This window comes from Rhyacophila brunnea, unplaced genomic scaffold (genome assembly GCF_057557595.1).
Source record: "Rhyacophila brunnea isolate RB1 unplaced genomic scaffold, BYU_Rbru_1.0 scaffold_6, whole genome shotgun sequence".
NCBI classification, from domain to species: domain Eukaryota; kingdom Metazoa; phylum Arthropoda; class Insecta; order Trichoptera; family Rhyacophilidae; genus Rhyacophila; species Rhyacophila brunnea.
Window position 1 is genome coordinate 18096497 of NW_028233276.1, and position 15646 is coordinate 18112142.

General features: G+C 32.6%; 1 protein-coding gene and 1 long non-coding RNA gene across 2 annotated transcripts; one reads left to right on the top strand and one right to left on the bottom strand.

The window, feature by feature from the left end:
- Positions 1-1727: 1727 nt before the first annotated feature.
- Positions 1728-2451, bottom strand: mRpS6 (mitochondrial ribosomal protein S6). The gene is made up of 2 exons (XM_085956607.1): positions 2302-2451; positions 1728-2212 (listed from the first exon to the last, which is right to left on the bottom strand). Exons 1-2 carry the CDS (start codon positions 2344-2346, stop codon positions 1802-1804), a joined length of 456 nt encoding a protein of 151 aa, XP_085812733.1. The 5' UTR covers positions 2347-2451; the 3' UTR covers positions 1728-1801.
- Positions 2452-4061: 1610 nt separating this feature from the next.
- On the top strand, positions 4062-4996 carry LOC147065335 (uncharacterized). The gene is made up of 2 exons (XR_015071777.1): positions 4062-4238; positions 4801-4996. It is a non-coding gene; the product is annotated as an uncharacterized LOC147065335 (long non-coding RNA).
- Positions 4997-15646: the final 10650 nt, after the last annotated feature.

A 15646-nucleotide genomic window follows, 5' to 3' on the forward strand; every position in this document is an offset into this window, starting at 1 on the left:
CAAAAGAAATCATTATTTTCTAAATTTAAAATCGGTGAGAAATACAATGTCGGAAAGATATTTTGATTTATGTGTACTCCAATTTAAATCAGTGAAGATAAAAATAATTTTGCTACCTACCGCATTTCTGGAAAATTAATATTTCATTATCCTGTGTGTGGACTAAACACGAAATGATTTCGGTTATTTATAATATAGAAAATTATTAATTCATGAATTCTAGTGATAAGCTAATAAATCTTAATACTACTTCACAAAGTGCAGTTTCATAATAATCATTATTCATACAATGTACAAATTGCTAAAGATACCTAATGTACTTATATAGAATAAGATGGCTTCCGTTAAAAGTAAGAGGTATTTATCTACTATAAGATATACAATCGTTTCTTAAAACTAATCCAATAAAGATTTAAGTAACTCGCATCATATTTTATTAAAAATATACAGGTAATTTCCCAAATGTTAATAACGTTTTGTCAAATCAAAAACAACGCCGAATTGATTTCATTTTTCAATAAGGTAAGTTTCCAGCGCACCCTCAAAAGTTACAATCCAAAAAATCACCGGCCGCCACTGATTGGCATAAAGTTTGACCGAGACCTTAGTCAGGAAATGAAACCGTTACAATAATCAAATTCGCCCTGTGTAATTCGTGCATACTTTGTTCCACTATATTTATTGATTAGCATATTTTCTTCGGTGCAGAAAAATCATTTTTAGATATATTATCTTAAGTGATGATCATACATCAACTACTTCTAATATTATATTATTGAGTCTTGTACTTATTTTATAGTCACTTTCATATGTTATTAAGACCATACATAAGTGAAACAGCAAACAATTTTCAACAGTAGGTGAAACGAAATTTCGCACTCGTCGCCAATCGGAGACCGACAGCGAGGTGTGAGCACGTCGATTTATTTTGTGATGGCGTCGGAGGAATATATTCTTAAATCGTGTAAAGATGACTAAAAAACGTTACGCGTGTGCTTGAAAAGAAAACATATCAATGAATATACTATTATTATTACTAATATAACAATACACATAACATTAAATGGACGCATGTTGAATTTTTATGACAAATTATGTTTTGTTCTGCACGCGTCGTTAGCACAATCTAAGCGTCGCGTAGTCACGATCTTTTTAGACAATGCCTCAGCTGAAGTATAACCTTAAGATGAACAACACATATGTGGTCTTTACTTATACTTACTGATGTACACAAAAATCACAAATTCCTATTTCAAAACCTAGTTTTGTAAAAAAAAAGTCTCAAACCAGCTTCCTGTAAATCAAAAAAATGCCAAGGCACACTTGAGAAGTTGCTCTCTGGAGTATAATTTAAAAGTTAACCATATTTTGCGTGTAAACAAACGGATGTTTCTGATCATTCTAGGTCTTGAAGTCTGTTTGGGTGAAACAAAGTCGTCCTGTGGCATTTCAGACTTATCAATTTCAAAGAAATACTATCATTAATGCCAAGAAACGGATCACGATAGATTTTATAAATAAACTTACAAGTGGTACATTGTTTTGAAGATAAACATATACAAAATAAGTTATACATAACTTGCCAAGATTTTACGAAAATAGAATTGCTGTTTTTGTTTCCAGTGCCTTCAAACGCAGCATGATTGTCAGATTCGTTAATCACAAAGGTTAAAAAACGTTTGGTTGATGGAGAATGCTAGAGGATAACAATGAGTCAAGTAAAAATATTAAAAACTACCAAACACAATTTTTTAATAACAAAGAATAGTAATATTACAAACCAATTACATAAATGACTGCTCTATTTTTGGAATGGATAATAATCTAGCCCAGAGTTGTATTTGAAATTGTAGGTGTACCGATTCTTCTGATTTTTACTCATTGCCACCATATTTTGAACCTCAGTCCTGTATGCTGGAGGCAGAATTTCATTGCTCAGTGTGCAATTGTGAACCTCATTTTTATCGTCTACTTTGTAACACCTAGTTCGAATGATGTCAATGTCTCTAGCATATTCTTCATTAAGGTCGCTGATGGCTTGAGAAGGGGATTCAAATTTTATCAAGAAATAGTTTGCTTCTGAGTGTCGAGTTCCGTGTTTGCTCGTTTTGTATGGCATTGGTCTGTGTCCTAAATTTTCAATTGTCCTGATGAGCCCATTTCTTTTGAATATTGCTTCAGCGGATCTTTTAAGCGCAGAAACCACCTCCGGCTAAAAAAGGGCAGATGAAATTACATAACCTCAAATTAAACATCTTTAAAGAAACACTTGGAACTATTATATTGTTATACACTACGTACACGAGTTAAGCTTTTTATCATCACGTTTAATTCATAAGTAGGCATTTTGAAGCTTCAATACAATGTTACAGGGGTAAATTTTAAATTGCTTTTAAATCCCTATCCTAAATGCATTAATTTCAGTATCTGACAGTTCGTTTCGATTTATAGTACTACCATATTTTGAAAGTGGAATTATAGTACAGTGCCTTCAAAATTATAGTATTTCGACCAAAAATATAGTACGCGTTGAGTGACCAATAATTTTCTGCATTTTCAAAAAATTAAACCTGGTGTTATTAACTTCTTGTTTTTTTTTAGAGAAAATATCCAAGAAGGGTAATTAACGTTTTGTTTTTTTTAGACAAAATTCAAATGTTAAGTCAGTGGTATCCAAACTTTATGTTACTACCTTTTAAAAGAATCTAATCTAGGCGCCTCCCCCCCTCATTTCATTAAATAATACAGACACCTTTTTAAATAGTCAACAATGTACCTACCTGCTTACGAATACAAAAATTAAAAAAAAATAAACAAGGTTTTACTACTTATATTACATTAATTTTTGACGAATGTGCTTGTTTATGAGCACAATCAATTTCAATAGTAGTCAATCCATATTCATCTTTGTTTATTGACAAATGGATTCTATCATGGACCCCACATCCTGAAGCGAACGCCCCGGGTCAGGATTTTTCAACCACAATTTTTGCTATTAATAAAATAATGTGAAAAGTGCATTAGCAAACTAACCAAGAACTCGGTAAATAGATTTTTGTTTGCTTCAATATATCTGACGTAGAAATCATTTTGTCAAAGTGGAGACATGGCGAACTTTTTTTTGATTTCCTAAGCTCCAATTTTTTATGAATGCCTTCACTTTGTCGTTTTAAATCAGTGAATACATTAATGGTCCTTGGATTGATTTATTCACTCTTTTTTTTAAAAATTCAAACCAAATAGACAAGTTTAACAACAAAATTGTCGTTCCTAAACCAAATTCCTTCAAATTTCAACATCATGATTAATTTGACCCTTTTATTTCATTTTTACGAGATAGCCATTGCGCTTCACAATAGTATAGAAGTGAGAGATTATAAAATTAGTCTCCATATTTGCAGAAAGGTTTGCAAACAACCTTTTATATGACTGTTTTTTGTATAGTTTATAACTAGCGGCCGTTTTATAAACTATGCATTTGCAAACTGCAAACATGTGGCTACATTAATTGTGTTAAACTTTTTGCGCCTCCCTTTGCAACACTCCGCGCCCCAGATTGGAAATCGCTGTGTTAAGTAATTAACGTCACCTTTTTTTTAGACATGGGGATTATTTATTTTTTTGCTTCTCACGGATTATTTTGGCGTTGTTTTTCTTCTATTGGCAACTTTTTCCGATTCCTCAAAATGTATTTTCGGCGTACTACTATACCTGTTTTATATCGGACATAGTTCGCAGACGATAATAGTACAAAATAAATACTATAATTATAGTACGATTGGAACACTGTTTTATGGCTACATCAGGATTCAGGCTATACCACAATATATTTTTGGCAATACAAGATTTTTTAATAAATGGAATGTTTTTGAATATATATTTAATTTAAAAAAATAGTGTTCTATATTATATAATATTTAATTATGATAAATTTTAATTTTAGTTTATGAGACACAATGGTAAATAATTATATTATATTTGCATGTCAGTTACACAGTAGCCATAAATTCGCTCAGTGCATTTACGAACACCTTGTACATTCAGACACTTTTGAGCGCTAAACGAAAACGTTTGATCTGGAAACTGCCAACTAGGTACAATTTCTTTTAAAATACAAGTCCGAATAATGGAATCGATGAAGTGTGACGATCCAAACTTTTACAATGAACTTAATCGAGTTCTCGATACATGCAATGTCACTATTCAGGATATAATTGATAGGACATCGATGATGCAAAGTGAGTGTTGACATTTTTTTCCTGATGAAAATGACATTAATTCAGTCTGTGTATATCACTGTATATCTTGATAATATAGTGTTTTTATTAGTTGTAGTCTTTTATAAATGCTATATCTCAGAGATATGCCACAGGTGTTAAGACTTTTTGCTTTTTTGTTAGGTTTGGTATAGGTTGAGGTAAGTGGAGAAAATATATATAGGTAAAGCCATGTACAGACCTACAAACTTATCTGAAGAATGGGATGGGGAGCCACTGTCAAAAACTACCCAATAATGACTCGTAACTGGACAAAATCTGAGATTCGAATGATATTTAAAAAATGGCGTCCTATGGTAGTTCGTAGTTCCATTTTTGGCCATTTAACGGATAAGTTTGTAGGTCTGTACATCCATGTATGCAATGGTATCCAGGGTTTATTTACCTCTAAGTATGTGTTGTGTTAATATTTATTAAGACTCAGTGATAATAGTGGCATATACGATTATACATTTTTTGTAAAATGTTACAATATGATTTTGGTGGGCATTAAATATTATTGTTAAATCTATATTTGTTTTAGTGAAAGCTTCAACCATGTCTGTGGAAATGGCTGCGATGCACGAGACGTTGATGTGGCAACATCTTATGCCTCTCCAGGAGAAAATTGATGAATTCGAGGCAACTATTGAAAAGTGAAGATGATTCTCTTGTAACAATGCTATATTTTGTTTTTCTCATAATTTATTATTATTTAATATATTTTTCTGTAAGATTACTCCAAGAAAAATAAAGTTAAATGCATATTTGAATGTGGTTTTAATAATGGTTATTTATTGGTGGTTTTGAAATAAATTTGGTATTTCACTAAGAAATTAAGTATCACATTTTAAATACACTTCAAATAATTCGGAATATTTTACCGAAAATTTATCACAAAAAATCTTCTCAAGGATGTATCTTATTGTAGTTACTTTTTTTTCCCTTTACGTTTCTTGGACGTTGCTTTTTTAATTTTCTTTGCAGGATTCTGCTTCTTTGCTTTTCGTTTCTTGATCGCATTATTTGCAGTTTTTCCTTTTTTCTTTTCGTTTGGCTTTCCACCACATGTATCACAAAATTGCGTTACTTTTGGAAGTTTTTCATCAATATTTTTCATTGTGTTTTGATCCAATTTCTCCATAATTTAATTTTTTATTAATTTGATTGTCTAAATTATTCGTTTATTAATTTTATTCCAATAACAGGAAAAGTCTTACAAGAAAAAATGTGATAACCAATCATTTGTTTTCATGTTGTAATTTTACCATTCAAAATTAGAACAATATGTCAACATTATTAAAATGTCTTTGTAAAAATTACCTACCTACCTATATTATTTGAAGTTTTTTTTAAATTAAGTAAGTAGTAGTTATTGAAGACAAATGTAATAAAAACATGCATGCAATAGTAAAATGTAAATATTTGGCATTTGAAAAAATCATTATTACCATATTGATTTTTGTGTGATGCAAAAACAGGTATAAGTAATAATTATAAAGCAATATTGAGACATAATTTCTTAGAAATCATTACAAATTTTAAGGAATTTCATAATTTAAAAAATATAATTTTCAATTAGTATTTTCATATTCTTTTGATTCACTGATCTTATCATCATGAATATTTTTAAGTTAAATGATAGATTATCAAAGTATTTTTTCCCAGTTCTGTTATGGCAATAGTGAAAATCATTGCGAGGATTTTTTTCCCCAATGCCCACGTTTCTTTAGATATTTCGTTTGGTTTATTCTGGTCCTTTTCACGTTCCTCTTCTAGATTTTCTACTGATAATATTAATTTTTGGACAACTCGAGGACGCATTTCAGATATTATTTGTAATATCAATGGTAAAAGCATTTGGTGAATTTGAACATTTGTAGCAGAATATTGTATAATATATATACTTAATGTTCATACATTAATCACTCCACACTGAAAACTTTTAATTTGACAGCAATTGGATATCATTATGTCTTGTTGTTTATTCTTTTTACTTCAAAACAATTCATGAATACCTTATTATAAATAAATTAGCTTGTCACATTAGCACACACCTGTCAATATGTGAAACAGGATTCATACATGTAACTGCTTTGCATGAAAATATATAAGAATTATAGCGGCATGACTTCGAAAAGAGACCCATGGATGGCGCTGCCCATTGACTGGACGCTGCAAGCACAATGTAGACAGATTAGGATTTAACTCTATGTTTAGCGGTGTGACTTCGAAATCAACCCATAGATGGCGCTGTCCATTGATTGGACGCTGCAAGAACTATGTAGACGGATGAGGATTTAAGTCTATGTTGACTCCGTAATTGATATCTCTTACAGCCAGTCAGTTTAGTCTGATTAGCTCGGACCCTCTTGATCATACAGGTCATTTATTTTGAGACTAAGCACCTTACACTATCGAGATTCATTTCTATGATACGTGTTCAAATGTGTTACCTACCTGAACTGAACTAATCCTTTGGCAAGTTCATCTGGTTATTTTGGTTGAGCAAGTCATATTATCTTGTTAATCTGTTTCCGTGTACCGTTTGAAGTATTATCTGTTATTGTTGATAAATCTCTGTGAACTCCAAATAAATACTAAGACGGAAGTGTTTCTATTTTATAGACACTATAACATACTATAACTGCCAACCAACGTAGGCCCAAAGTGTTTCTATGTTATAAATAGATAAAACCACCCTAAAGAATTTTATTCCCAACATTGGGGAGTTATAACCCATGGATATTTATATACCACCACCATCCTCAATATTGGCAATACTTCAAAAAATTAAAAAATTAGGAAAAGATAAAGGCGAATATAATAGGAGGAGATTTCAATGCAAAAAGCAGCTAGTGGGGGAGCCCGAAAAATGACAAAAGAGGCGAAGAGGTTATCAGTTCTGTTGCCTAGTCAGCATTGGGTGGCACGTATGTAATGAAGGATCAGTTCCAACTTACAGCATGTGGCTGAACGGGAAACATTTAAAATCTCATATTGATATCACTATCTCTTCACCAAACACAACACACAAAATTGCTAACTGGACAGTAGAAAACCAACACAATCCCATCTCAGACCACAATCCAATCACCTTTACTTGGAATAATACAATTAGTGTACTCTCACCCATGACCGACTCAACACGCATTTTTATAACAAATGAGGAAACCGACTGGAGAAAAATAACTGAATCGAAACCATGGGCGAGCTTAACATAGATAAACAGTACCTTGAAAACATACGTACAACTCCTGAACGCATGCCATAAAATACTCCCACAAAAAACGCAACATGAAATCAGGAAAAATCCAATCTGGTGGAACGCTGAATTAACAAAAATGAAAAGAATAACTCTCAGATCAAAATGGAAATTACAGAACTCAAGTGACATCATGTGCCAACAAAAGCTCACTGACTACGTTGACAAAAGAGAAGCATATAAAACGGCCATTGAGGAAACAGAAATTAAAAGCGCCAAATTATTTTATGAATCTCAGATGCCAATGACAGCATGGTCTTCGCTATACAAAATAACAAAAAAAACGAATGCCAGCAACATACAATCGACACTTACCACAAGAGCACATTTTAAGTTGATTTTAATACACTGTTAGTCCGAATTTGATACTGAAATATATATTGAATTGTGGGCATTGAAGTTCCCTACCGGAATCAATCAAAAAATGAACATCGGCCAAAACTTGACTTGGCCGTGTTTGATAATGAGCTCCTCATAATATGAGGAGCTCATATTATGTAAAAAAGCAGCTCAAATGGGAAAATTCTTTTAAAAAACAGCTAGAGCCACTTGGGGGGCATCACCTGAAGTTTTAAAAATTATATATCATGGAGCTGAGGAGCCAACCTTAACTTACGCGGCATCTGTCTGGAATAAAGCAACTCAAAGAAAATCGATCCAAAAATGACTGAATTCCGCGGAAAGACCTTTTGCAATATCAATTTGCAAGGGATATCGCACAATATCACTAACATAAGTCCTGGCAGGCATAGTGCCAATAGATATACAAATACAAGAACTTACAGGAATATACCAAGTTAAAACAAGCCACATACTTCCCCGACACTTACCTACATACAGAACATACGAAAACAAAATACACTACACACAACTTCCACACCCTGGTATCAGACATCTAGAAAATATAGAACACATAGGAACAGTTGACGAAGACACTAAAACAAAATACCACATCACAGGATTGGAGATCTACACAGATGGCAGTCTAATCGATGACAAAGTAGGGGCAGCTTTTGTAGCCTACGAAAATGGAACATTAATAACCCCCCGAAAATTTAAGCTCGAAAGCTACTGCACTGTTTTACAAGCAGAAATATTGGCTATCAGAGAGAATCTCTCGAGTGGACACTGAAAAGATTAAAGTTCCACAGATACAACTCTGTGGCTATTTGGCAGAAGCAGATATGACCATTTCACCTACTTTTCAGGGGAGCAATTTGAATGTTGTGTGTCTTGTGATAAATCCTATGTATTTAATTATGACAGAAAGTTAATGTAATATTATGAAGACATGAACTGAGTTTTAATTAATTATAAGCATTTGTATTAAAATAGTACAGTTTTTCTTAAAAATCACTTTAAAGAACATATCAGGTTTTGGCAAATTCAATTTTAAAAATAATGTACCATATCTCACACATATCTAGGTTAGGCATATTATTATTTTAAAGTTACAGGTAGCTTAAAAATAACATCCAGGTTTTAATCGTCTTCGCTGGTTTCAGCATCACCATAATTGGGTACAGAAGGTTGCGTTTCAAGTAAATTATAGAAAGTATGATACACGGGATCTATCAAATACATCATGCTCAGTAAGTCCTTCTTTTTTTGAGGATTTGTTGGAGCAGGTGCCATATGAGTACTCGGTATTATAGGAATATGTGGAAGCCCTCTGGAATTCCTTAATAACTGCATTGTTCTGAAGGGCTCCTCATCATTCAGAGAGTATTTGAATTTTATATCACCGACTTGTTTTTCATACCGTAGCCACTTTATACTGTGCCAATTGATCGGTTGCCCTTCAACACATTTTAACTTCTTAATGAAAGTGGTTTTCAGTAAGTCTGAATAAGAGAGAAAAGTTTCTGCTGACATTTCTACCACATTAAACGGATGTTTGCCTCGTACAGTTCGTACAAATTGGTACCAGTCTTGTGGGATGTTAATGATAAGTTCAATAGATTTTTTAGCTTTTTCTATGCGGGCATGATCCGTGTCGCATTCCATTTTGGTGTGTCCCACTTACAAGAATTTATGGTCTATAGAATGCACGTGTTCAGATTCACTGACAAAATAAGACAATGCTGAAGAAAAGTTTATGTTTTTGTTTTGCCCTGGACAGGAGTCTGAATAGGCTACTATATTAGTTACTGTTTCTTGAAGATTCTGCAAATGCTGTACGAAGCACGATGCTATTTGATCAGATCCCTGACCAGCAATCCCTTCATGCCACATGTAACAGCTTGCGGTATCTGTTTTACAATCTCTAATTGTAAAATTATAAGTCCACAGTTGGATTTTATAGTACACTATGTTGGTATTCAGGGAAGGCGTTGGCAGGCATTATTGCAAATCAAAAACTAGCATTCGAGTGGACTGACTAGTTTTAGATAACAATTTGTCGTGTTCTTTCTTCTTATATGATTCATCAGCCTTAGCCAAGTGTTCGTTTTTTTTTCATTGAGTTCAGCTTTCCTTTCTAAATAATTTGCACACTTAATCTGAATGTTATATGTATCACATACTTTACAAGTGTCTATACTAGGACTTTTAAATTTGTAGCCTAGTTCACGAAAAATTGAAGCATATTTAGAATATGTAAAAGGTATTTTCTGTTGAGAAGTCCGTTCATTTTTATACATATCATACATCTTTGCAATATTAAGTTGCGGAGATGTCTTCGTATGTCTTCGGGAGTAGTGACTTTGGTATTTTGTAAACCTGTTAATATGATTAGTTACTTCAATTTCTTCAATGTTATTTTTATTGTGTGGTTCGTGACGCCCTCTTTGGTCACCATCTATAATTCCTGTTTCCGAGCTGCGTTTTTTCACAATTGCGACATCAATTTTATTTCGGGATACGCCAAAAACATTCTGAAACATCTTCTTGCAAACTTTTACTAAATTTACTTTATAAATAGCTGTAATCATGCATTCTTTTACTTGACCACCTTTGCCTTTTCCTTTCCTCTCTATTAATTTGTCATTATTGGTAATGTTGTCTGCGAGGAATTGGTCAGCCGTGTCTTTACTATTCATTCCCAGAATTTTTGCGAACATATCCTTCTGATTGTTTTCACTAAGCATGCTAAAACATTTATAACGGCAACAGGACTCTAATGGAATAAACAGCTTTTCAGGTTTAGCCACACCACCACGAGTTTTATACTCTTTGCCGCAGTCTTTCAAGTTCTTCATGTACCTTCTTTTATTCTTGATTTTTTCTTGAGATGAATTCGTGCTTTGAGATGTAGATGTACACGGATTATAAGAGCTGTTAGCAGAATTTCTTCTAATCTGTTGAGCAAGGGGTTCGTCATCCGACGAGGCAAAGTTTTGTTGAGATTCGGTAATTTGAATATCATGATCTGCTTGCGACACAGACATTGGAATCGCGTGTTCTGTGGCTTGCTCATCTAGTACTGCATTTTCACTGCGCCATGTTGAGGATAGAATATCAGAGTTGTCAATTTCAGTTATTATAAGACATTATAATAAAAAAACTGTTCCTCCAAAAAACAGTAACTACCAAAACAGCAGCCATATCTTGTTTTGGCAAATAGAATACATTGATTATATTCAATACTTATTATTTTGCCAGAAGCAGATATGGTACCATATCTTGTTTTGGCAAATATGACTTGCTTAATTTTAAACATATCTGAAACTTGTTTCGTTGATTATGAAGTCAGTAGAAGAGATAAGCCATATCTGATTTTGGCAAATAAAAATATAGAGATAGAAGAACAAATCTGCATTTAAACCTCAAAACACCAAAAATCGACATATCTGTTTCTGCCAAATAGCCACAGAACTATGTTAACATATTCTCAGATAGCCAATCCAATCTGGTAGATCTCCAAAACCCATCATCCACACACCCACTAGTAAGGGACATTTTAACACTATCATCAACACAGCTTCGAATGATAGGAATAAACCCTAGATTCTTCTGGATAAGAAGTCACACAGGGATAGCCGTAAACGAGGAAGCTGATAAATACGCTAAACAAGCCACAACAGATAAAAGACCTTCAAACTACACACACTTCCCTCTTAAGTTACGCAAAATAAAAGTTAAACGAAGACACAATAGAGCTGTGGAACCACAGATACATAACATCCGCCACAGGATCAATAACACAGAAATTTATTCCAAACATAAACTCTGCCATCACTCTTGCCAAAAACATAAAAATATCACACAAACTCACACAGATACTAACAGGCCACGGAGCGTCGCGAGTTTATCTAAAATGATTTAAATTGAGGGATGATGACTGTTGTCCATGTGACGGCAACACATCTCAAACTGTGTGGCATGTCATCAATGACTGCCCTATACTAGAAAGGGAGCGATGGACTCTCAGGACTCGGTATAGACAGCATAATCATGAAATTGACCTCCAAAAGCCTCACGAAGTACTAAGCAATAGAACAACACAAGAACACTATACAAAATATTTAATCCTGGCCATAAAGAAAATTAAAAGTATAAATGGAAGAACCTAATTAGCCCCACATCAATGCAACTAACCCACCCAACCACCTTGTACGAAAAAGCAAGGGTGTGGTTATTATTAATAAAAAAAAACCCATGGATATGGTGTATAATCTGTATATTATTATTATGTTATTATAATTTTCATACCGTACCTATATAGAGATATAGAATAGTGTATGCTTAGTTCATGTGCTTGCTGCCTACCACATTATTTTCCTTAATCATTGAAATGGGGTAACTGAAGGGTGTAAATAAAAAAACTTTTCGAAAATATTCATAATATTATTCTTGTTTATTTTAAATTCACAGCTTGTTTATAACATTTCGTATTTTTGCATAGCCACGTAATGTTTTTTACAAGTGACCGTTCGTTACTAAAATAATTTTCATTTACAATCATTCATTAACATTATAATATATTTACAAAAAAATCTTCAAAAAGATATATCTAGATCGCTGACTATGCACAATTTTCAGTCATAAAAGTAAAACAAAAATAACACATGGGTCCATAATTCACCCACACAATGGTTTACAATGTAATGTCTAAAATCTTTACAAATCAAAACTCTCACTACCAGTATTAATTATGAATATTGTGGAAGCTGTCGATTCTGTAAAGTGTAAATGAACATTCGTCATGGACCCAGCTGAGACCAAGCCATGAATTCATTGCAAACCATTTATGGAATGGTTTCATTTCAATATCATTAACATAGGATTATTGCTATAAATCTTAAATACTTAATAACATACCTTAACAAATAAAATTCAAATGTATTTAAAAATGAGTCACATTTCGATTACACACCACACATCCTATACACACGTCATGTATCTATAAATTGACTTCTGACTGTATAAAAATGTATCGATGCTGTCTTATAATTTTATTGAAAGATATTACAAAATTGCATAGCAAATGTAACTGTTCAAAATGTAAACAGCAGGCATAAATGAAAGAATCCGAATGATTTTAGTTTATAACCAAACAGAAATCAATGAATCCAATTTAATTTAGGTAGATATTCAGTGTCTGAAAATGCAAATTATCATAGACAAATTATCATAGACAAATTAAAGTTTACTGGCCAAATGCAACATGTTAATGCCAAATTAGCCACACTAAATAAATAAGTTGTTTGTTTTTCTAACTTCCATTAAATCACAGATTTTGGTGGTGTTAGCAATTGGCCATAAAGTAGTTGAAATAACAATTAGAACTTCTTGTAGCAAATTTATTGTCTAAAATTAGAGCCTACATCAAAAACAGACAAAAATTTACAAGACTAGTAAAGATGCATTTTTAACATATTATGACAAAAAAATAATAGTAAAACTAACGATAAACAAAGTAATACTATGTAAATTCCAAATATATACATACATGGTTTTACATCTTCTATGGAAACCAGAAAATCTTATCCATAAAGTGGCATGCATCATCATCGAAACGGAGGCCTTTGTCCTCGCTAGGACGTTGGTCAAGCCATAAATAGGCCACTCATGTTAAAGTCAGTGATTCCTAACCCTTTTTTATTTAGCTGACATAACTACGTGTTGCTTAATTGCAAAATAGATTAATATAGTAGTCGAGTGTCATACACAGGTAAAAATTCACCCTCAGGCACACTTAAAATGCCTACCTACTTTTAATCTCAGTTTGTAAATTCATTACCAAATACATTTAATTACTTCTGCATGGCTATCTTATATGGATACACGCAAAGAAAATGTGTTATGCGAAAAAAAAAATATTTTGGAGAATTCTACTCTGAAGACAAGTAATATTCGCATTCCATCCTCAATTTGCCGCCGCTAAGCAATGCATGACCTGAAAACTGCACAGACGGTCACTACCAGTAGAGTTAGTAAATTATAACTAATACTTTTGAAAAAAAAATATATAATTTATTGCCGGCTTTATTGTCCAAAACTAATGGAAATTATAACATATTTAACAATAAATCAATATGTACTGTGTTGTAACCGTAATGCCAATTTTAAATGCTCGATTGAAACAAAAACAGTTGGTTGCAATATTCATTACTGACAACTGAATTCTTATGTTTTTTATTCCTTCATTACACAACTATAAAAATAAATACATATTATAATGTTAGCATGCAAATTTTAAATGCATTGATGGTAAGTAATAAAAGAAACAGAGGTTAGATTTATTACTAACTAAAGTCCACATTCCTTGGTACTATGACCTTCACTACTTCAATGGTAATAAACTATGATGTCATACTAACCAAACATAAGTTTTAAAATGCTACACTGTAAAAATAGGTCATATTAAATTTTTATTTTACACTATTAAAAAAATATATATTTAACTTTGTATTTTCTCTCAAGTTTTTGAGAATCCTCGCAGAACCCCTGACACACTAACTTGGTTGGGAATCACTGGTTGAAGTGCTACAATATCGGACAGATATCGTTCACATTTATGTGCGGCATATAAGCTTAACTAGTGAGTTTTATGTTACAGGAAACTGTTTGAAAACAAAATGTATGCTCTTCTTATGCTGATGGAAATCGACCAGCTAGAGACAAAACAAGCAGTAAACATTTCGTAATGTGTAATAGTAATAAAATTAGTTTACTTTTTTTACAAATATAATTAACTGTGATTATTATGACTAAAAAATTGAAGATGGCCTTTCTAATTTATGTCAAGAGAAACCCTAAAGTAACCCTTCATTTAGATTCCATTAGATCCAATCCGATGCAGACTGTGTATGTAAGTGGCTGATAATTTTTCAGTTAGCGATCACTGGAAGTAGCGTTTAGAGATATGTCCTATACCACGGCTTGTTAAACGAACACACCTCTAAACGCTACAAACTAAAGATAATTAAGTACAATAATCGTCGGTGTTTTGTAAAAAGGGCGAACCAACCATTTTGATGAAATTGAGATTCTAATGAAAAAACAATATGTACCACACTAGCTTTGTTGTGTAAAAACGACGATTTTATATCTTCACAGGAAAGTACTTAAAAACGATAATCGAAAGGGCGAATATCCACTCAGTGTTATGAATAAAAACCGAATGTGACATTATTATAAAGCCTATCATAAAGACAGTATTCTTTCTAAGCTTTATTAAAAACTTGTTAGACATTTATAATCATCCACAGGTAATTAATAAATAAATGTCAAAAGTTAAAAACCATCCTCCTGTAAAATAGCGTTTTGGTTAATTCGCCCTTTTTACAAAACACTGACGAATGTTAAAAGTTAATAAACAACATGAACACACAAACTGGAATCAAATACTTAATCAAAACAGGAACATTTACATAAAAATGGATCCAGTAAGATGTGACAATAAACATTTGGATGTATGTATAAATAATATGAGATGTTTATTTCCAAAAAACTGATAAGTCCACATAATATGATTTAAATCTAACGAAAACTTACATATTGACATACGTCAACTGCATCATTGCGATATAAAATCTGGCATCTGATTGGCTGCATACCGATTAATACCAATACGCTGACTAATGAACGGCCTTCAATAATTTACAAACTGTGAGAAATTGTGTACACACCAAATCGATGTGAGTTTAGATAAAAGCTTATCCTATATCACATATTTCCA

What these genes read in the sequence shown, in the direction of transcription:
- mRpS6 (XM_085956607.1), bottom strand. Translation starts at nt 2,346, where the DNA reads ATGCCTACTTATGAATTAAACGTGATGATAAAAAGCTTAACTCGT. An exon ending in TGATAAAAAGCTTAACTCGT is followed by an intron (nt 2,213 to 2,301) that starts GTACGTAGTGTA and finishes GCCCTTTTTTAG; the next exon opens with CCGGAGGTGGTTTCTGCGCT.